Below are 24,109 nucleotides of genomic sequence, written 5' to 3' on the forward strand. Positions count from 1 at the left end.
GGATCCATTAAAACAATATTATAGAATGTCTCCTTGATGAGAGATACGAGCAAGAGGTTTCAAGAAAACTAGTGTTCTCTAAATTATATCAAGCCAATAACAATATAAAAAATCCACACATATATTTTAATCAAAACATCCAAGAAAAAAACACGAGGAAAAAGAGTTCTTTTTGAACAATTCGCTCTTATAGAAAGTCCTATATTTTAAAATTTATTCATCAAGTTGATGATAAAATCCACGAGCATTCTAACGTGCATTACACACTTGTTTCACAACAACCCCATAAGAGAGAGCCCCAAATATGGAGGATAAAGAGTAAAAGAAATATATATTTAGGCTCTAGAGGAAGTTAATGTTGCTCATATTTTGGCCTATACTCTTTTATCTGTATTTGGATTGAATTAAGTTTTGTTGTTTGAGATTGACTGCACGATAAAGTTCTTTTATTTGGGTCATGAGTCGTGACCCAACTAACATTCCTTTGTTTTCTCGCTCCCATTTCGCGATAAAATAAAAAAAAGAAATGTTTCCTCCACCGTCGTTGGAGAGGACGAAGAAGTCGTGGATCTCTCCCCCTTCGTCCTCCTCCTCCTCATCCTCCCATTCCCCTCCAAACTGAAACCCTAACCCTAATATCCTCGATCCATGTCTTCCTCTCAACCGCTTGGAGGTGCCTCCCGCGCCGGCCGCCTCCTCGGCCCTTACCTCGATCGCATCATCAAGAACGCAGCATGGCGCAAACACTCCGCTCTAGTCTCCTCCTGCAAATCCGTCCTCGACCTCCTTGAGTCTCTCAGCGACTCGCCTCCCGATACCACCTCATCCCTTGCAGGCCTCTCAGCCGCCGATGCCGACACCGCTCTCCGCCCCCTCATTCTGGCCCTAGACGACGCCTCTTCGAAAGTTGCAGAGCCCGCCCTTGATGCAGCCCACCGCCTCTTCTCTCTCTCCCTCCTCCGCGCCGAGATCAACGATGCAGCTGTCTCCGGCGAGTCCGCTCCTGTCGCCGCTCGACTCATAGGCTCGGTCTGCGCTTGCGGTGCGATGGGTGAGGAATCCCTCGAGCTTGCCATGCTGCGTGTTCTTGTCGCGGCCGTGCGATCTACGGCGGTTGTGCTTCACGGGGAGTGTCTTGTCCAGATCGTGAAGAGCTGCTATAATGTGTATTTGGGAAGCCAGAGTGCTGTCAACCAGCTATGTGCAAAGACTGCTCTGGTTCAGATCCTGATGATTGTATTCACTAGGGTGGAAGCCGACGCCGTGGATGTCGCAATCAAGACGGCATTGATGGCAGATGTGCTGGATCTTGCGGATAAGAACTTGAATGATTCGAATCTCGTGCAGGCAGCGCGAAATTTTATAAACGAAGCGGTGGGAGGGGATGAAGTGGAGGTCTCGGAGGAAAAATTGTGGCAAGGTGAAGTTGGGGAGGCTGATGCTGGTGGGATGAGTAAGATTAGGGAGGATGGATTTCTTTTGTTCAAGAATTTGTGTAAATTTTCCATGAAGTTTGCTGCGCCTGGGGAAAATCCAGAGGATCCTCTTTTGTTGAGAGGGAAGGTGCTGTCTTTGGAGCTGTTGAAGATGGTGATGGAAAATGCAGGGACATTCTGGCTTGTGAATGAGAGGTAAGGGGTGGTTTTGGATGTTGTCATGTGATATGATTTAGTTTAGTGCTCTGGTTGTATCTCTAAAATGGAACTAGAAACACACACACACAATATATATATATATATATCTCCCCAGATGTGCTAGCCGTTCCCGTAGGGATCGAACCCGGGTCAGAGGGGACTTACGACTAACAATGCAGTTGTCTATCAACTTGCCACCCTAGGCACGCGCGCACGCGCACACACATACACACTCACAATACGGGTTAGAGGGGACTTACGACTAACAATGCAGTTGTCTACCAACTTGCCACCCTAGGCACGCGCACACGTGCACACACATACACACTCACAATACATATATATATATATATATATATATATAATCAATTGAACGTCAACCCACCGGTTTGACCATATCTATATATATAATGACCTTAATCATCCATTTAGCAACCCTCATTAGTCATTACACAATTTAATATATATGATAATATGCTTATAATTGGTTTAACAATTTTAGGGGTCATTTGGGATCACTTTTGATTTTTGATTTTTGTTTCTTATTTTTATATATTTTTGTTTATATTTTGATTAAAAAAACATGTTTGTGATGATATAACATGCTTAGTTGTTTTGAAAAATACTCCAAATGACTTTTAGATATTTCGAGTGTTTGTAAAAACAAGCTAATTTATTTTAAAAAATAAATAAAAACATACAAAAAATGTACTAAGCAAACATGTTTTTAAAGTAAAAAGCAAACGCAAAACGAAAAGAAAAACAAAAAACAAAAAATAAAAGTGATCCCAAACAATCCCTTAGGAAACAAACATTTTTGTTTTTGTTTTAGGAAATAAGAAATGAAAACAAGTTGCCAAACATGTCTCTAATTTAATCATTATTTTTGAAAACTAAAACTGAAGGGGCATTTACATAAGTAGCACACCATTCTTATGTAATTACATTTTTCACACCAAAACTTGCATATTTACACATAGCACCCAAATATTTAATATCACATTAAAAATAACACGATTACCACTGTTTAATAGCGAAATACACTTTTTCATGCATAGGTTTAGCACCAAAGTGCTATGTATGTAAAAATGAAAGTTTAGCCGTGAGACATGTAAAAACATAAGAATTCGGTGCTAAGTATGTAAAACAAAAATGAATCCAAGCATGCCGAATTTATAAAGTGCTGCAGTTTTGTTGTTGGCCATTTCTTAAAAGCATTATTTTTTTTCTTCAGGTTTCTTGGAGCTATCAAGCAGTACCTCTGCTTATCATTGTTGAAAAATAGTGCATTGTCAGTGATGAGTGTCTTCCAGCTTCTGTGCTCAATTTTCATGATTTTATTGTTGAAGTTCAGATCTGGTCTGAAAGGCGAGATTGGGATTTTCTTTCCCATGCTTGTCTTAAGAGTTCTTGAGAATGTGGTTCAGCCAAGTTTCCTGCAAAAAATGACAGTCCTAAATTTCGTGGAAAAGATATGCCAGGATCCGCAGCTTATCATAGATATCTTTGTGAACTATGATTGCGATGTCGATGCACCTAATATACTCGAAAGGTATGATATGCCTCATCCATATACAACCAGACTTCAATAGAAATTAAGAAAGATTTACATACATACTGCTCAATTCCTATGTATTCACATATCCAACACCAAAACTTAAATTTTTACATACATGCCAACTTGCCTATGCATGAAAAGGTGCATTTCACTTTTTTAAAAGTTAAAATGATGGCTTTTTTGATATGATGTGAAATATTTTGGTGGTATAAATGTAAAACCTAAAGGTAAGGTGTTAGATATGTAAATACATTTGAATTGGATGGTATGTATGTAAATGTTTCTAGTATCAATCATGAATCACTTTTGATGCAGTAATCAAATAATTGGTGAATGCACTTTTCTTACTATACTCTATGGACTATTATTATTATTATTATTTGTAACATTTAATAAAATGTATTAAAACACTTATAATTCCATCAGATGGTTGCAGGATCGTCAATGGCCTCCTGAAAACTGCTCTAGGAGTGCCTGCAGGATCCTCAACAACTTTGTCTCCTGCTCAGGATTCTACTTTTCAGACTGAATCTGTGAAGTGCCTGGCTACTATTGTAAAATGTATGGGAACTTGGATGGACCAACAATTAAGAATTAAGGATTTTTCGCCACAAAGTTCTGATATGGATCATTCAAGCGACAACTCCAGTGCTCTTAATGCCGAAGAAGGAACTAATATGGATTTTGATCTACAAACCGACACAAACTTTGTATTTTCAGATGCCGCCTCACTTGAGCAAAGGCGGGCCTACAAAATTGAATTTCAGGTAATTTATTGTATCATATTAATCACCTTCTTTCTGCAGTTCTTTGGGGTTTTGTATTTTTTATCGCATTATTATTTTTACATCAACTGAAAGCTAACCGATGCGACTGATTTTATGAATGAACTGATTAATGCAGAAAGGTATTTCACTGTTTAATAGGAAACCTTTGAAGGGTATTGACTTTCTGATTAACACGAAGAAGATAGGAGGTTCTCCGGAGGAAGTAGCTTCATTTCTAAGGAGTGCAACTGGTCTAAATGCGACAATGATTGGAGATTTTCTGGGCGAAAGGGATGAATTTCCTCTAAAAGTTATGCATGCTTATGTGGATTCTCTAAACTTTGATGGTATGGATTTTGGGGAAGCTATTAGGTTTCTTTTACGAGGATTTAGATTGCCTGGAGAAGCACAGAAGATTGATCGAATCATGGAAAAGTTTGCGCAGCGCTATTGTAAATGCAATCCAACTGCTTTTACCAGTGCAGATACAGCTTATGTGCTTGCGTATTCGGTGATAATGCTCAATACTGATGCTCATAATAGCATGGTCAAGGACAAGGTGCGCTTAGCTTTCCTTTTTCAACAGAAGATTTACATGCATACCATTCAATTCTTATGTATTTAAATATCTAACACCTTTTTTCAATTTTTACATACATACTAACTTATCTATACATGAAAATGTGCATTTCACTTTTTAAAAGTTAAAAGTGTGATATTTTTTTATTAATATGAAAGATTTGGGTGGTATAAATGTGAAAAGTAAAGTTTAGGTGTTAAATATGTAAATACATAAGAATTGAGTGGTATGTATGTAAATGTCCCTTTTTTTTTTGAAATGACCAACTGTACGTTGTATCAAATGGCAAACTATTCTAACACAATTGGCACTTTTATGGTAGATGTCAAAATCTGATTTTATCCGCAACAATCGAGGGATAGATGATGGAAAAGATTTGCCAGAAGACTATTTAGGTCCCTTATATGACCAAATTGTGAAAAATGAAATAAAGATGAATGCTGATAACTCAGCTCCGCCGAACAAGCAGGCAAGCAGCATCAACAAGCTTTTGGGTTTAGATAGCATACTCAGTTTGGTCAACTGGAAGCAAAAGGAAGAAAAGGCATTAGGTGCAAATGACATGCTAATCAAACATATCCAAGAACAATTTAAAGAAAAAAGTGGAAAATTAGAGTAAGATCAGTTTGAATAATGGAATTCTCAGATTGAAAATGACTTAAAAAGTGTTGTCACTGAATTTTTATTTTTTTTGCACCGCAGGTCAATGTTTTATTCTATCACTGATACAACTATCTTAAGATATATGATGGAAGTTTGCTGGGCGCCAATGTTGGCCGCTTTTAGTGTGATTCTTGATCAGAGTGATGACAAGGCTGCCACATCCCAGAGCTTGCTAGGCTTTCGATATTCTGTTCATGTTACATCCTTCTTGTTCATGCATACACAGAGAGATGCGTTTGTTACATCAGTTGCCAAATTTACATACCTCCATTGTGCTGCTGATATGAAGCAAAAGAATGTTGATGCTGTCAAGGTTTGATGTTTAATTTTTTTAATTTGGTTTCATTTTGGAAAATTTACATCCATACCACTCAATTCTTATGTATTTACATATCTAAAATCTATTACTTCAATTTAATCTATACTTCAATTTTTACATATATGTCACCTCACATATGCATGAAAAGATGTATTCCACTTTTTAAAAGTTAAAATATATGCCAACTTACATGGGCTTGGTAGAGCTTCGCTTGTTCTCGGTTGATTATAAGGTTAGCTAATAGAGCTAGTCATGTTGTTTTAATTTGCAAAATAAAAGCCTAAGGTTGTTTATTTTTCTGGACTGTGGAACTTGGTGTGCTTGCTTGCAAACAAGACTATATATGCCTCTAGGTTGGACATGGATTATCATTGATATGTGTAATTTTTATTGATATTATTGATTTTATAATGCTAAAGATCATCAATATTCTCCGATTATTGAAGCGAACATGAGAATCGAGCATTTATCACCTGGTCATCTGGACTTATTAAAGAATTATAGGTCTTTGGTGAAATCATTCGATTCAATAAAGTGAGACCAATAGCCCCGATTTGCATCATCTGATCGACCACAATTGATAGTAACAATCAAAATCCCTGGAAAAAGTCAAAATAACTGAGTGCAGGGAGGTATTATTATTGTTTTGCTTATTGTGGACAACTATCAGGCCAATGATTGTGCCTACTCTGCCACCTATATGGAGAGGATCATGTTCGTGTGAGCTCCATTGTTTCTATAATACTTATTGTGAACTTCAGAACATAGAGTACCATGATATTATTGATAGGAGGGGTATTTAAATCCAATTAGGATAGACACAACAAAGGAAAAAAATAAAACAGAATAAAATAAATAGGAAAGAAATAAAACATAATAAAATAGATATGAAATACATAATGAGGGAATAAAAGCTAAAAATAAGTAATAACGCTCAGGGATTACCATTATAAATCTAATACTCCATCTCAAGTTAAAACATAAATGTCAATCATGTTCAACTTAGATTTAAAATAATCAAACAAAAGACAGAAAAATTTTTGGTGAGGATATCCGCTAGTTAACTGCTGGAGGACGCAAATGAAATACAAATTTTCCCGGACTCTATTTTTTCTTTAATGAAGTGTCTGTGGATCTCCACATGTTTGGTACAATCATGCTGGATTGGATTGTGAGCAATGCTGATAACGGTCTTATTATCACAGAATAACTACAACAGGACAGAGTTTGACATACAAAGTTTGCGGAGCATGATGCGTAACTAGAGGGCTCCACAGATCCCTAATGACATGAACCAGAATTCAGCTTCAACACTGCTCCGGGCAATCACAGACTGTTTTTTACTAATAGGCACTGACACTTCTAAAAATATGTTGTGCCCGTGTCAGACACGTATCAGACACCGACACTTGTTCAACATGCTATGACGCTTCTCCAACACTACAAATTATATGTCTGAATTTTTTTCAGGCTTGGACACGCCGAAACTCACCTCAATGCCACATGGGATGCGAGCTTAGCACAATTTTGAGTAAATATGATACGAGAATTAGAAAATTATAAATATATGTATAGTTTTTATTATACCTCATAGTCGAAACCACCATATCTCTTGTCATATTGAAACTCCCTCTAACATCATCAAAATCAAGCATCGAATGTACATCCAATATTCATCCAAGTTTTGCGTCAGATATGCATCGCTCAAAATTAACACAGAACTCATCCACTTGTTAAATTAGAGTCCTCACATTCCTTCACATTTAAAACATAAAACTATGTAAACATAAAAAATCTCTACCGATGATCTTAAGCGGTTACATAAAACGCCCTATTCTACAGTTCCCATCACCTATCCCATTAGCTTGTCGAAGAAGATTCTGTACCGCCTCCACCCATTTCTGCTTACCAAATCCATTCGCACAAACAAACACATTGTTCCCTTCGGCTCTTCTCAGATCGAAACTAACTCCAATTCCTCCATCTTTCCCCTCCAACCCACTCCATTCCAGTTCTTCATCAAATACACCATGAATAACACCTGAACCAGCAAACTTTCAAATTCTTAAAATTTGAATCTTTACAAAAATAGAAAATTTCATACGCTATTCTTATGCATTTACATATCTCACATCAAAACTTGAATTTTTACAAACCTAACACCTTAACAATGTATGAAAATGTGAATTTCACCATTTTAATGTTATTGAAAAGTATGAATTGGGTGTTGGGCTTGTAAAAAAGGAGAAATCATTCCATACGGAGTACGTACGTAGCTTTGCGTGCGGACTTCAATAATATGTCACCACGTGGAGGTTATTATGAGGGACTTATTGGGGGGTTAGCAGGGGTAAAACATGCGGAGATTATTGGGTGGTTATTGGGTCGAATCATGGAGGTTATCGGGGGGTTATTGGGGGGTTGTTGAGTGTTTGTTGTGGCGTTATTGGAGTTAATGCCTCAATAACCCTTTCAAATAATCTTCGCGGTTCCACTTCAATAATATATGTGGTTTTACTTTAATTTTTTTTAGGTGGGCTCGATATAACACACATAGCGGGTATTACTGGAGTCTGCACGCAGAGTTGCGTACGTACTCTGTATGGAATAGTTTCTTGTAAAAACAAGAGTTTTGATGTGTGATACGTCAATGCATAAGAATTGGAGGCTGTGTATGTAAATTCACCAGAAAATGGGAAAAATTAAGTATCTTAATCGATTAAGCACATCATGCTTCAACAACTCACTTCTTTGACAGAGCCCCTTGTGCTTGCTCTTAATTTTAACCATGATCTGTGAATTGCTGTTGATGTAAAGCGACACTTTCTTCCAGTGCAAAGCTCCTACGATCAGAATCGAATTAATCAGTCGGAAGAAGTTGAAGAAAGTACATGGCTATATTGGTGTTGTACCAGTGTAGCCATGATACTTAAATAGATTTTGTGAATAGTCCTCTCAAGTTGAGATTCATAATCAACACAACCATTATTAATTATCAACATTTGTATTATTCATTATTGTAACTATTAATTGAAAGTTATTGTTTAAATATCATTAAGATATCATTTTTATTAATTCACATCATTGTAAGGAGGATCGAATTAGCTCAGTAGAGACTTAATCTTGTTAGCACTATCCTTGAAGAAAGATTTGACTGGTTGAAGTGGGGACTCATGTCTTGTCTAGTTCAATCTTTGTTAGAAGGAGGATCATATTGGCTAAAGCAGAGTTCAATCTTGTCAACTTCGTCCTTATCAAGAGGAGAATCAAATTGTTCAGTTTTGCTAACTTAATTTCTTATTAAGAAGAGAGCCGAATGGGAGCTTAATATTGTAATTTTAGTTTCGTCCGGAATGTCGATTTTAGCTAGAAAAGACACCCATATTGCTGTAGTTCCACACTCGCGCGAACTACACGAAAATCGATGCACATTTTTAACGATGCGTGGGCCGAGGCTCAACCCAGGTTTGACTCGGCTTCGATTCAGGGTGGACTCGGGCTAGGTACCAGCTCACCTGAATTTGAAATTCAAATTTCAAAATTTAAATAAACTTCTTAAATGCTGCCTTAATTAAAATTAATTCAGGAGTTAATTATTCTCATTTAATCCTCCCTCGATTTGGAATTCATTAATTTCCCCGCCAGAGCAACGGCTATTGACCCCGCTCGAATTCTAAAAGGAAGGCGGGCCTTCTTTCTCTGCGGTCGGCTTGATTCGCCTTCCCCGAGCTCCTCTCTCCCGCTCGTCTCCCTCCCTCGGCATCGAAGGAAATCCCCGCTCGAATCCCGTTTTCCCCCTCGCGCGCCACAGAAGAGCCGCTCGACCCTGCTCGACGCCTGCTCCTTTCGGAGACTCCTGCTCAATCAAACTCCTTCCTTTCTCAGCGCCGAAGCTCTCGGCCTCACGCAAGGAAGCCCCTCCTCTTCTTCTCTTCTGTACCGAATGCTTTGGATTCGTTTCTCCCGCTCGTGGATTCTCCTCCTTCCTGTTGTCCTCTCACGCTCGTCAAAAAAAACCCTTGCCTCCCGCTCTCTGCTTGCTTCCTCCCTGCGACGAAGAAACCCTTCCCACTCGCCTGCTCGCTTCCCCGCTCGACAGAGGCTCCCGCTCCACCTCATCCTCTGCGATCCAAATTCGACTCCTTCCTCGCTCGCCTCCTCTATACCGAAAACCTCGCCTCACTCTCGCTCACCCTCGTCGGCTTCCTGCTCGCTTGCGACGGAATCTTCCTTGCTCTCGACAAATTCTGCTCGCACAGGAAACCCTCGCTTCTTCCTTGCGCGATAGAAACTTGCGCTCGCCTGCTTCGCATCCACTCTGCCAACCAAATCCTCAGTGCAATCCGAGTGAAGCTTGCTAGGAGGCCACGACGGGATTGCAACGCGAGATTACAAGGTACGAAGACACGAAATTTTTTTTTTTTTTCCTACTTTTGTTAAGCTTTGCGGCTCCCTGGTGAAAATCGGCACTGGTGCTCTATTTCAAGAGAATCAGAATTTCAATCTGTCTAAGTTGAAGCCATCTTATTGTTCTTCTCTCGCACAATTCAAATCGGGTATAAAGAAAGGGTTAATTCTTGTTGTTGTTATCTCATATTGGCCTATTTATTTACATGCGATTTTATCATAATCTACAATTTGACTATGCATCAAGATCTGAGTGGCATGCTAGTAAATCTTTCTTAACTTTTTTTTTTTATATACTTTACATTGGCATGTTATAATCTTTTGTATTGAGCCCATAATTGTTGAACTCTTGAATATTTGATGAGATTTGGTTTGTGCTCAATAATAAGGATTCAAGTATTTGCTAATTCATCGTATTTATTCCTATTTTGGCTTGAAAGCGAGTTACCAAAATTCATTGCAAGTCATCAGTTTTTTAATTATGTTCAGTTTTAATTCTTTTAGTGTGGCCTGCAAAGCTTTTCCAATGTGCTTTGACATCTTTATTATGATTTTAAAATTATATCTTCTTTTGGTTTTATTAAAAAGTTCAGATGCCCATTCCAACTCTGCTTTATTTTTAGTTTTTTAATTAAAAATTTTACCAATCTACCGGCAATGTCCCTTTTGAAGGGCTATATTGGGAGAGCTGGGTCTGCCAACTACACCAAGAAATATTTGCATGATCAGTGTCGTGAGACATTACGATCATAGTCTTCAAAACTCACAATGCTAAGAAAGACTTTTTTGAGGTATGTGCTTGAAAAGTTTGTGAGCATAGAATATCATTGTTGCGCAAAGAAAAGTGCGCATGAGTACTCATTTAAATAGTTTCTATCAATCTTGTCATTTTACATTTCAGTTTAAGCTAATACTAATAAGTTAGTTCCCGTCTTGCCAATCTGATACTTAGTGGTCTTTCATCATCAACCTCATGTACGGAGGCTATGATGAGGGTATGTGCCGGTCCATCATGCTAAGACAGGTGAGCATGGTCGGTGTTGTGAGAAACCACAACCGTAATCTTCAAAATCCACCATAGCAAGAAAGTTGCACATGGAGTGATGAAAATTTTGCAATATATTAATTTTTTCACTGTGCTAAGAAATGTGGGCACCAGGTTTGCCCCCACTGAGTTGCTAGCATCACTTACAATTTTCCTGTCACGCTGAGAAAAACATGCACGGATTTCGCTTATCGTGTCAATGCGTCACAATCAAGACTAGGAGTTCTCATTCAAAAATCATGAGCATTGCAACTTTTGAGTTTGGTCAGCGACTTGACTAAAACCCGAGTTTCAACCACAGCTCTGAAAACCGAAAGGAGTAATGACTTTTGGATTAACTGTAACCAAAACCCATATGAGCCGCTGAAACTTAAAACCATTTTTATAGCAGGAAATGTTGCTCACACAGGAAAGAATTTGGAGTTGGAACATAAGATCATAATGGCTGGAGGTATGAATGGTGTTTGCAAAGATGGAGGTAGAAGAATGAAAAGAGCACATACAATTGAAAACCCATTGATGTTGGCATACAAATACAAATGAAATTTATTTTCGACTAGTTGAGTTTTATGGCAATTATTCTAGAATGCATATATCCATTGTAGAAAATAATAATATGGAAAAAAACTCTCAAGACTCTTATTGTTTTCTTTGTACGAGATGGTAGGTATATGTGCATCTCCTAGAAGCATTACAAAATAGTAATAATACAAAAAAAGGAGGGAAAAAAATTAAGTGCCGGCGATCCTACAGGAAAGCACTCAAATTAAAATTAAGGGAAATTGATTCAACAGTACAAATTCTTGGTCCATATTTCTTGAGTTTTTTGCTTAGGGTAACAAATTCGATGATACAAAGCCTTAATTTGTGTGCCCTTGCGTTCTATGTTATGATTGTAGTAGAATTTCAACATCCATTATTCTAGAATGCGGTAATGATTGATATGGAATGCAACGAATGATAAATACTACTAAATAGAAGCTAAACCCTTTTCTTTTTGGCCAGGTCCTGACCCTTGTAAAACTTGCATCCTGTGAGTTTTACCGAAGTAAACCAAGTTAGATTAAAGTGGGAAGGATGGTGACCATCAGAAGCTTACCATCACTTCAATTCCATGACTATTTGGCAGGGTTTTTCCACCTGAAATCCATTATGACTTGCTCTCATTGTTGGTTCGATTAATAATTGTGCCATTTTCTGTTCTTTTGCTTTGCTCATTTTTCTTTATGCTAAAATGACCTGCTCATTTTTTTCTTTTTACCGACCCCACTTAGTGGGATAAGGCTTGTTGTTGCTGTTGCTAAAATTACTTGTTCATTATGCTTCATGACTGCGTTTCTTCTATCTCTTCTGTGTTTATTTTTGTTCGTGTGTAGTGCTTAATTATTTTCTTTATGCTGTTGACTGTGCTTTGCTCTTCGCGAAGTGGTCATCTTTCTTGTTATTGCATTTCTATGGTGGTTTGATATTTGTTGTTTAATAGGATGTAAATGAACAGCTTCAACATGGTAAGAATTAAACTATGTTTCTCTTGTAAAATCTTGAAAGATGTAAATTTAAATTTTGCACAAAGTAGAAGTGTTTGATTGTTTCCTGCAACTTTTTGTACTGATATAATGTGGAGGAAAGTAACTGCTGGTATGGCAAGGACATTTTGGTAAGTTAATGATTTTCAAAGGTTGCTGGTTCAACGGACATAAACTTGAATAAATTTAATTCATAGATTGTATGATATAGGAACTGATGCCAAAAGGCTGCTCTCTACAACCAATGATGTGTAGTGGATTTTAGATATCATTTCTAATGGATCCCGATTTAGCTATTTAATGTTGAAAGATTTACTTAAGTACCACTCTATTCTTATTTATTTACATATCTAATATCTATACATCAATTTTTACATATACGTCATTTTACACATGCTCAAAAAGGTATTTTTCACTTTTTAAAAGTTAAAATGGTGGTATTTTTTAGAGAAAATCAGGTGGTGTAAATGTAAAAAAATAAAATTTAGGTATTAGATATGTATACATAGGAATTGGGTCGTAAGTATGTAAATAGCCGTATAATGTTTAATTTCTTTGTAATGCTAGGCACTTCCAGGGAAAGGAAACTTATTTCATCATTTCACATTTTAATTAGGCTATAATGTCAATTGCGATTGAGGATGGGGATTATTTGCAAGAAGCATGGGAGCATATATTAACTTGTCTTTCACGGTTTGAACATCTACTCCTGCTAGGGGATGGTGCACCACCGGATGCTTCATTTTTCTCTGCTTCGCTCCCAGATTTGGATGATAAGTCACAGAAGTCTCATCTAGCCGCCAATTTGAAGAAAAAGGGAAATGCTCTTCAAAACCCAGCTGTAATGGCTGTTGTTCGCGGAGGTTCATATGATAGCGCGACAGTGGGAGCTAATAGTGCAGGGCTGGTTTCATCGGAGCAGATAAACAACTTTATTTCAAACATACTTTTACTAGACCAGATTGGAAGCTTTGAGCTGAACCATATTTTTGCCCATAGTCAAAGATTGAATGGTGATGCTATAGTAGCTTTTGTGAGAGCCCTTTGTAAGGTTTCCATGTCAGAATTGCAGTCCCCTACTGATCCTAGGGTTTTCAGCCTCACCAAATTAGTAGAAATAGCGTAAGTTTTCTCTTCTAATGAAATTTTGTTGCACACTGTACTAGGTAAATGAAAATAAATTGTAACGGAATTTCTCTACATACTTGCAGGCATTATAATATGAATCGCATCAGATTAGTTTGGTCTCGCATTTGGAGTGTTCTTTCTGATTTTTTCGTATCAGTCGGTTTGTCAGAAAATCTTTCAGTTGTATTTTTTGTAATGGATTCTTTACGGCAGTTGGCAATGAAGTTCCTTGAAAGAGAGGAGTTAGCAAACTATAATTTTCAGAATGAATTTTTGAGACCTTTTGTAGTCATCATGCAGAAAAGTACTTCTTCAGAAACCAGGGAGTTGATTGTTAGATGTATTTCTCAGATGGTCTTGACTAGAGTTAGTAATGTGAAGTCTGGATGGAAAAGTGTTTTTACGGTAAGATCTTCGTAAGCCACTTCTTTTAATTTAAATGTCTTTTGACTTATTCTTATCATTTTTTATTCTATGCTAAGAAAATGAAATTCTGAATATTTAGTGGTTCTTTTCAAATTTTCTTAGATATTTACTATTGCTGCTGCCGATGAACGAAAAAATATTGTCCTCTTAGCTTTTGAAACAATGGAGAAAATAGTTCGAGATTATTTTCGTTACATAACTGAGACTGAGACTACAACTTTTACAGACTGTGTTAAGTGTCTCATCGGTTTCACAAATAGTAGATTCAATAGTGACGCCAGCCTTAATGCTATTGCTTTTCTTCGCTTCTGTGCCGTTAAACTTGCTGAAGGTGGACTCGTTTGTTATGACGAAAACGATGAATGCAATCATGCCAATGGGGATCTCTCTGATTCAAATAATTCAAAATGCAAAGATAATCATATTTACTTTTGGGTTCCTTTGCTTGCTGGTAAAAGCATTGTTAAAGTTTCAAGTTTTCCTGCAGCCTTTATCGAGTTTTGTTAATCATCCCAATTTTGGAATTAAATCTTACTGCAACTCCATTTTCAGGGTTGTCCAAATTGACTTCAGATCCGAGGAGAATTATTAGAAAAGGTGCTTTGGAGGTTCTGTTTCACATTTTAAAGGACCATGGACATCTTTTCTCAAGCACCTTTTTAATCAACATTTTCAAATCTGCCATATATCCAATTTTGAAAGAGCCTCAAATTCATGATGATTATCAAGTCACATCTGAAGATTATTATGAGCAACTTGGGGAAGAACCTTCTAATGCTGAAATAAGAGCAGTGGCAGCAGGATGCTTGGTTGACTTATTTGTAGCATTTTTTGATGTTGTGCGCTCTCAATTCATGCAAGTAGTTGAAATTCTATCCAGTTATATAAGAAGTCCTTATCGACAGTCTTCGAGCACTGGTGTGGCTTGTTTGCTGCTGTTGACTGAGCATCTTGGAAGAAATCTCTCAGAAACAGAATGGAGACAGATATTGTTGGCTCTGCATAATTCAGCTGCATCTTCTTTTCCTGTAGCTAAGCAAGTTGTCGAAGCCATGAATAAAATTGAAATACCAAGTAGATTTCAATCGTACTCTGACACTGGAGACTGTTCGGATCAGGGATCTGTCCTTGATGATGAAGAGGATGCTAATATGGAAAAGACATCGTACGCTATAGTGAAATTGAAGGACCATATAGCTGTGCTATTTTCAATCATTGAGGTATTCTGAGCATACTTCTCACATTATTTGTTTGTCAAATGTTTATAGTCTTAGTTTCACTTTAGATATAAAACTTGTTCCTTCGGAATTTCTTTGAACAATTCCTTTGCTGAACTATGCCGATCTAAAGTTACTGTATTACTTGTTATAACTAATAATATTCTTTTTTGTTCCTCCAACTATTTCTTTAATGACAATAATTTTTGCATGTTGAGTTTGTTATCAGTTTCTTATGCAGAATTTGCTATGTAGATAGCATTATACTTTTATCTAATATTGGTTTATTAATTAGGAGTTAGATCTAAACTTCCCTTACCCTTCGATATTAAAGGGCATTAATTTCTTGTTAGAACTGTCATTATAGTTGAATGCAATTTCCAGTAATAAGCAGTCATTAAAACCAGGATTCGTTTTGGTTTTTTAACTAGAAACTAGACTTGGGACTAAGGATTTCCATCTATTTCTGGTTTATTCTGTTCTGCAGTTTGAAATGAATCTCAGACACCATGAAAATATTTTGTATTGTGCAAGAAAATAAAACCCGGGCTCCAGATTCTTTGGGTCATTATACAAGCCATGGCTTATCAGTGCGTTTCTGCAAAGCTGCGATTTATCCAAGCACAATGAAGATCAGTATTACTTGGATCACTAGTGTGTTGGATTTTTTGTTGTTTGGATTCAAAGCTTTTCGAGCAAGCTTGGAAAGTAGGGCTATCCTTTTTGTAGGCCAAATGGTAGCAGAAGTTCTTTTGTAGAGACATCCAATCCGAGTTGTAGTGATTTATTAAACCACTAGGAGAGATGGGAAGCACATGAACGTAAAGATGTTGGTTCTCCTCTTGGTTCTTGTCAAAAATCAATCAACCAAATCATATGGTCTTTTTTCTTTGTTGCAGATCCATTAATTTCTAGTTCAATAAGTTTCAAGTATTTAAGTTGTAATGGGACAGTATCTATCCACAAGTGATGTTAAAATTAGTTTGGATTGGTTGGGAGGTGGCGTCTTATTTTATCAATTTGACTCTCAAGGATTTCTCTAGCATAGAATCATAACAAACCCATCTGAGCTTTTTAAAGTCAGGCCAGTTCAACCAGTTGGAAAATGGGCGAGCTACTCTCAATTAGCGACTTTCTTCCTTCAAATCCAGCTTCTTTATTTTGTGAAATTTTGATCCCTAAGCTCCCTTGATCCCCCTTTGAGTTCTGAAGCGGCCTTTCTACCTTCATTGTGCGCTCGTTTTGACTCCAAATGGAGATGGAGAAGAATAAGTTGAGGATCATGGGGTTAGTTAACCTTTTGGAATCAGGTTGTGCTACTCTCTCACTTAAACACTCTATTGTGGTATGGATGTACGAGCTTAAGGGGATTATTGTTGAAGGTGGCAATGCTAGTGTTATTAACCTTTTCAGACGAAGCATTAAGAGCAGCACTTGGAGGAAAAGCTAGTCACTGGACCTTACCGCTTTTTTCTCTTCGTTTAGACAAGTTCATTTTTCAAACGAAGCGTTGAGAGCAGCACTTGGAGGAAACTTTTTGAGTTTTTTCAGCAAAGAAAAGGTGAGGCAAAATGTAATATTTGTATAAAATAAATAAATATTTAATTAATTAATTTTAATTCCTAACTAATGGAATCAGTTCGAACCAACCATCTCAAGGGTTTTTTTCTCAAGTATGGAGCAGCTCTTTTGAATCTGACGAAATAGCGAAGACGAGCGAGACGGGAGCTTGAGATAGAAGCGAGGGTGAGTGAGAAAAGAAGAAGAAGAAGAAGAAGAAGAAGAGGAAGAAGAAGAAGAAGTGAAATACTTGAGTTTCATGCAGGGAATCGACGTTGTCCGTGGTGTTGGCTTGTTCACTTGAGGTTGATGACGCAGTAGCATGCTCAAGGGGCTTTGTCAGGTGCAAGAAGGAATGCAGGGTTGATTCGAGCGTGATTAGATACGGGATTGATCTGAGCGTGGTGTTCGCTTGAGGTTGATGATGCAGTAGCATGCTCAAGGGGCTTTGTCAGGTCGAGCGTGATTAGATACGGGATTGATCTGAGCGTGATGAGGACAAGATCTAGTTTAGTGGCGTTGTGTACGAAGGAAGGAGGAGAGGCTCTGGATACATGAGAATTGAGAAAACCAATCTAAGGAGAGTGCAGGAGTCTTGGATGTGTCATGTGCGGGTTTAATCAGAAGAGGAGGAAAGGGGGGTCTACGTGTAGGTATAGGAGAAGGGGTCGAACCAAAAGTTTATATGGTTAGGGTTATTTTCCTTTATTTACATATTGATGAATTATATAACATTTAATTATTATTAAAATGTAAATCAGGGATTAACGAATATTCATATTATGGCTTGAGGAGAGATAAATAAAATATTAATTGATGATTTGAAGTAATTTGACAATTTGACTATGGATTAAATAGATTTAACATTAATGTAATTATGATAATTAGTACATTTTAGGAGTGTTGATATATTAATTTTTTAAAAAATAAATTATGGGTTGAATTTTAATTTTCTGTAAGATTAATAATTAAGCAAAGAATAATTAATATTAAATAATGAAAATGAAATGATAGCACTGACGTCGGAACAACGAAAGAATCACAGGATCATGGATCCTGCAATCTTGATTGCTTGATTTTTACGATACTGAGGAAATGGGGCCTCCTGCGATTGCAGGAGGGCTGAACTGGCAAGTTCACATCCAATTCACTATTTTTGCAACAGTCTTGCCATTTTTTTTATTTCCCATTTTCTTATTGTTATTTAAGGTTGATTTCTATTAGAGACCTATTTATGTGTGTTTTTTTGTTGTTTTGGGAGACTTGTGATTTTTTTAAGTGTTATGGAAATTGTAATCTCTGATTTTTAGGATAGGGTTGTATTTTTTCCTTTTGCAAGTGATGCATATGTATCTTGCTTAGGAATAAGGGTGGAACCTCCTCACCGCCCATATCACGCCATTTCTTTGTCCAACTTGCGGATTTTAGCCAGCACAGTCAATGGCGACGTCAAACCTGCTATCCAATAGTATATTTGTCTCTGCAATCCCTTCCAAACACAGTTGACCACACATTAACCTTCCCTCGCTATTCCATAACACCTCACAGCTAAATATTTTTTTCGAAATACCTTCTAGGAGTTCTAGAACAGTATTAAGGACTCATTAATGCACTAAAAATTATAAATCTTTAAATTATGGTAAAAACAAATTAGGACTATGTTAAGCATGTGTAAATAATAAATTGTTTAAGTAATTAAAATAAATGAAGAGCAAGAACTATATTAAATAATGAAATTAAATTATGATTTAGAAAAAAAATAACAAAAACATTTGAATATCGGTATTTATATTAAAGAAGTGGTGATGGAACATAAAGACTATGGAATCTTCTGAATTTGATGTAAGTAATTATGTTTCTAAATTCAATCTTCTTTCTCATTTTTATATGTATTTCTGATTTCACCTTTTCATATTTATGCTTTATACCATTGAGACTTAGATTACAACTAATTATTTATAGTGATCTATATGAAGTATGTGTGTTAATAATGCTGCATAAATTGTTGCATATTAGTTTTTCTAAATAGAAAATAAAGTATTACACGATTTTTAGATTCTTGTAAAGGTACATATATTACATTATTGCATGACCTTTAGATTTTAGTAAATGTGCACTTATTCATTGGTAGATAAATACAAATTATCTCATTAGAAAATAATATATGTTTAAAAGAATGAAATGAAAATATTGTATATATAAATGTTTGTATATATGAATATTGTGTATATGAATGTTTGTATGTATGAATTTTTGTATGTGTTGATTGAGATGTCAATGTATCCGTGCGCGTAAATATTTTGTAACTATTTTATATAATTGTGAAATTTAAATCATAAATTGTTATGCCGATGAGAGAATATCGGTCAAGGGTGAGTAGAAATTTAATCACCTCAAATAATTATGTAATTTAAATCAGGAACCGCTGTCTCGATGGAAGATTATCGGTCAGGGTTGAGTAGGTATCTTTCGACCTCAGATAATAATAAACCTAGTTTTTTCGCCGATTTGTCGATGAGATATGTATCGATCGGAGGTGTGTTAGGTTATGTTTAGACGAATGTAAAAATTAAGAGTATGAAGTATAATGAAGTTAAAGATTAAACATTGAAATATAAAGCTTAGTTAATGAATATCTAATTCTAGATTATTTTCATTGAGCAAATGCCATGAATACATATAGATTTTATATAATTTTCTATATTGAATTATGAAAAATTAGTATATAAATATTGAATTTTTATACTTATGTTACTATAGTTTCGAAGTGTAATTGCTCCTTTGAGTTATCTTAGATGACTCGTTATGTTATTTTAATATTTCTTTATGTTTAAACTTTTAAATAAAAGATGAATGTTGGGAGAAAATGTTTTCAAAATGCAAGATCAACAACTGAAAAGGTAAATTTTTAGTTAATTAAATTATTTTTTTAGTGACTCTTTCAATTACTATATGGATTGTAAACCGTTAGAAATAGAAAATTGAATATAAAAAATTTAAATTCTCCATTAGATCGTCCATTCTCATTTTGAAAATTCCAAGCCTCCGAGTCGGATCGTGAAAAAAAAAATAATTTTTTCATTAACAATATGGATAGAAGACTTACGTCATTGATCATCAAGAACACTATCATCAACTATGGAAAGATATCTTTGCAAGATTGGTCTGTATTCATGGTTACAAAGGAACTGATTTTATGCTTTTATTATTCTAAAATCTCTTAACTAGAATGAAGCTGAATTCTTCAAACATTAAGGCTCTTTTTGGTGTTATTGTTGGAATATTATTAGAAAAGTCAACGTTAAACATGATGGGAGCAATTTCAATATGGGTGAGCAATTGTGAGGCCATTTGGTCAAAACAGATAGTATCTCGATGGCTGAGAGTTTAGGTCATTACAAATGGTATCCCGAAGATGGGAACTAAGTATCATTCAAAATAAAGTGTTATGCATGAGAGTCACCTCTTGAACCTTAGAATAGTCGAAGTACGACATGGTGGAGGAGCCACCAGTTGAATCCTATCACCCTGGTAGATGATTTTAGGTTGAGAAAACTGATAAGGACGTCGATTACTTAAGTGGGGATGATTGTGAATCTTTAAGTAAAATGAAACTAAACTCTTAAACATCGAGACACTTTTGTATGTAATAGTAAAATTTTATCAAAAACTCTGATGGCAAACGTGTTTGAATGGGAACACTTTTAGGATGTGTAACCTCCTGAGAAGTTAAACCAATGAGATAAAATTGTGAGGCTGTTAGGCTTAAACATATAATATATTGATGGATAATAGCTCGGGCCATTACAAATGGTATCAGAGCATAAACCAACCTAATACAATATAAAGTGTTATGCCATGAGTGTCACAAAATGCAAGATCAACAACTGAAAAGGTAAATTTTTAGTTAATTAAATTATTTTTTTAGTGACTCTTTCAATTACTATATGGATTGTAAACCGTTAGAAATAGAAAATTGAATATAAAAAATTTAAATTCTCCATTAGATCGTCCATTCTCATTTTGAAAATTCCAAGCCTCCGAGTCGGATCGTGAAAAAAAAAATAATTTTTTCATTAACAATATGGATAGAAGACTTACGTCATTGATCATCAAGAACACTATCATCAACTATGGAAAGATATCTTTGCAAGATTGGTCTGTATTCATGGTTACAAAGGAACTGATTTTATGCTTTTATTATTCTAAAATCTCTTAACTAGAATGAAGCTGAATTCTTCAAACATTAAGGCTCTTTTTGGTGTTATTGTTGGAATATTATTAGAAAAGTCAACGTTAAACATGATGGGAGCAATTTCAATATGGGTGAGCAATTGTGAGGCCATTTGGTCAAAACAGATAGTATCTCGATGGCTGAGAGTTTAGGTCATTACAAATGGTATCCCGAAGATGGGAACTAAGTATCATTCAAAATAAAGTGTTATGCATGAGAGTCACCTCTTGAACCTTAGAATAGTCGAAGTACGACATGGTGGAGGAGCCACCAGTTGAATCCTATCACCCTGGTAGATGATTTTAGGTTGAGAAAACTGATAAGGACGTCGATTACTTAAGTGGGGATGATTGTGAATCTTTAAGTAAAATGAAACTAAACTCTTAAACATCGAGACACTTTTGTATGTAATAGTAAAATTTTATCAAAAACTCTGATGGCAAACGTGTTTGAATGGGAACACTTTTAGGATGTGTAACCTCCTGAGAAGTTAAACCAATGAGATAAAATTGTGAGGCTGTTAGGCTTAAACATATAATATATTGATGGATAATAGCTCGGGCCATTACAAATGGTATCAGAGCATAAACCAACCTAATACAATATAAAGTGTTATGCCATGAGTGTCATCTCTTGAACCCTAGAAAAAACAAAGTGTTACATGGTGGGAGCCGCCTCTTGGATCTGTAAGGGCTACCTCTGCAATCATATGTGCCTAGTAGATGTTTTTGGGTTAAAAAAACTAATGAGTATGTTAGTTCTATAATGGGGGAAATTCTGAAACTCTTTAGTTAAGCAGGCTTGTATGGGACCACTCTTAGGATGGGTGACCTCTTGGATATTTATATCAATAAGAGAATATCATGAGGGCATTAGGCTAAAATAGATACTATCTCGATGATGAGAGTTCAATGCTATTACAATTATATAAAATGAGATTGTTAGAAGAACAGGAGATTGAATTTAAGTGTAAAAAATGGACAAGAAGAGCCTCAAGGCTAGGAGAAATAGGGACTGATCATCTAAAAAAGAATATGCTTGGGGAAACCTATATTTTCATTTACTTATTCAATCCTTATCAATTACACAAGGCAACAGATTTGCATTAATAGATATATATTTATAGCCAGTCTACCTCCGCTAAGAGCCAATTAATCACCGTACCCCCAACAAATATTAAAGTAACAGGTCAATTTTCTTAATCATGACAGTGATGATGGCATGGCATGCCACTAAAGACCACTGATAAAATATATGAATTGACAAGCCAAATAATGAACAAAAAGGCTCATAATTTGGGACAGTAAATATCTCCCATTGCATCACTCTGGTAAATCAGTAATGGTGCTCCATTTTGTGTTCTTAAATACATCGAAACATTTCTGTCCAACTTTCACTCAATCAATTGCAAATCTATTTCGATCATCAACTTATTTGCAACCACATTCCCCTCTACAGGCCATCCAAAAATTATACGAGGCGCATCGAAAAGCATTCTCATCTGCTCACTTCGCCATTTTCCTCAGCATACTTTCATCCATCGCATCCCATTCAAGCGAACTGAACTCCCACACCACCTTGCTCCAGAAGCTGGAGAGATTATGCTCCCTACTGGAGATTCCCGAGCCACCTGCTGTCCATTTTGAGAACGAATGCCATCAGAATTATCTCAAACTACTTAAGAAAATGCTCAGAGATAACGTTCCAGTCCCAGAAGAAATATGCCTTGTATCTCTTATTGCTTCAGAATGCCAGAAAATGTTAAATATTTACTTAACTTGTGCTGGATATGAATCAGAAAAACAATCCACAGATAAAGAGCTCATCAAGTTGCAGAGAATTATACCTTTGGTTTCATCAAAAAGAGAGGAACTGGCTGCCAGAACTCCTCTTGTTGTGTTGGCCATCAAGGCATTGAGTGAGCTCGACGGCGACGCATTCTGGCGAAACCTGAAACCCATTTTCCCGTTACTGGTTGGTCTTCTTCGCTGCGAACATGGCTCGCGGGAGGTGCTGCTAGCATTGTCTGATATATTTCAATCATCAATAGCTCAGGTAATTTCTACCCTGTGAATATTATATTTTTATTTGGAAATGCATTCCTCTTAACTCTTTATTTATAATCATTCAAATTTTTTTTTTTTTAATAAATATTTTATGCATGTCTCTTTTTTTGAGAGAATCTCTGTCATTGATAGGTTATAAAACATAGGTTGTGAGGTGTGAACCACACGTTGAGATGCCAGGTATTATTTTTTTGTTAAAGAAAGAAAATGATTTTAATAGCTTTAAAAAGGCTGTACTATTTTGATGAATATATGGGTATTTTCATTATGGTTGTGTAGAGTTTTGCTGAAATTATGGCATTGTTATAAGCATTTATTATAAAAAATTGATATTAGGGAAATTTATATACATGCCGCACGAGTCTTCTTTATTTACACATCTAACTCCCAAGATTTGATATTTACATTTATAATACTTCGGTGTTAGAACCTATGCATGCAAAGGTGTGTATTTCACTTTTAAAAAGCTAGGGATTGTGGTATTTTATATCTATTGTCAAAAATTTTGAGCGTTAAGTGTGTATTTCACTTTTAAAAAGCTAGGGATAGTTGTATTTTATATCTATTGTCAAAAATTTTGAGCGTTATGTTTGTAAATATGAAAGTTTAGGTATTAGATATGTAATTATATAAGAATTGTGTGGTATGCAAGTAAATGCCCCTTCATATTATTATCAAAGCTTGTTATGAATCCTTGGCGTATAAAATGGGAGAAATATTTGCATATGGAGAGTGTACGCAGAGTTGAGTATATTTTAGGTTATTCGGAGGGTATAACTAGGTTACAGTTAAGTTATACTTTCTTATAATTCTTCTTGTAACCTAAGTGTAACTTAGTTGTACCATCCGAATAATCTAAAATGTATTTAATCCTGATTCCGTACGCAAATATTTCTCCTAAAATGGGGTCCACTGGTTATTGTTTTGATAATAATATTAGGATTTTATGTTTAATGTTGATATTCTTTTATGAAAAATA

General features: G+C 36.0%; 1 protein-coding gene across 1 annotated transcript; it reads left to right on the forward strand.

The window, feature by feature from the left end:
• The first annotated feature begins 437 nt into the window (after positions 1 to 437).
• LOC110025281 (brefeldin A-inhibited guanine nucleotide-exchange protein 1) lies at positions 438 to 23,462 on the forward strand. Its single transcript, XM_020725687.1, has 12 exons — positions 438 to 1,631; positions 2,869 to 3,186; positions 3,629 to 3,959; positions 4,096 to 4,518; positions 4,862 to 5,154; positions 5,242 to 5,515; positions 13,116 to 13,621; positions 13,711 to 14,032; positions 14,156 to 14,504; positions 14,606 to 15,273; positions 22,523 to 23,119; positions 23,263 to 23,462. Exons 1-12 carry the CDS (start codon positions 649 to 651, stop codon positions 23,281 to 23,283), a joined length of 5,085 nt encoding a protein of 1,694 aa, XP_020581346.1. The 5' UTR covers positions 438 to 648; the 3' UTR covers positions 23,284 to 23,462.
• Positions 23,463 to 24,109: the final 647 nt, after the last annotated feature.

Source organism: Phalaenopsis equestris, unplaced genomic scaffold, assembly GCF_001263595.1.
Source record: "Phalaenopsis equestris unplaced genomic scaffold, ASM126359v1 Scaffold000002, whole genome shotgun sequence".
Taxonomy (NCBI): domain Eukaryota; kingdom Viridiplantae; phylum Streptophyta; class Magnoliopsida; order Asparagales; family Orchidaceae; genus Phalaenopsis; species Phalaenopsis equestris.

Excerpts from the sequence above, each read along its gene's own strand:
- LOC110025281 (XM_020725687.1), top strand. The coding sequence starts at position 649 with ATGTCTTCCTCTCAACCGCTTGGAGGTGCCTCCCGCGCCGGCCGCCTC. Across the intron at positions 4,519-4,861 it reads ATAGCATGGTCAAGGACAAG|ATGTCAAAATCTGATTTTAT; the intron begins GTGCGCTTAGCT and ends CTTTTATGGTAG. Across the intron at positions 5,516-13,115 it reads AGAATGTTGATGCTGTCAAG|GCTATAATGTCAATTGCGAT; the intron begins GTTTGATGTTTA and ends CATTTTAATTAG.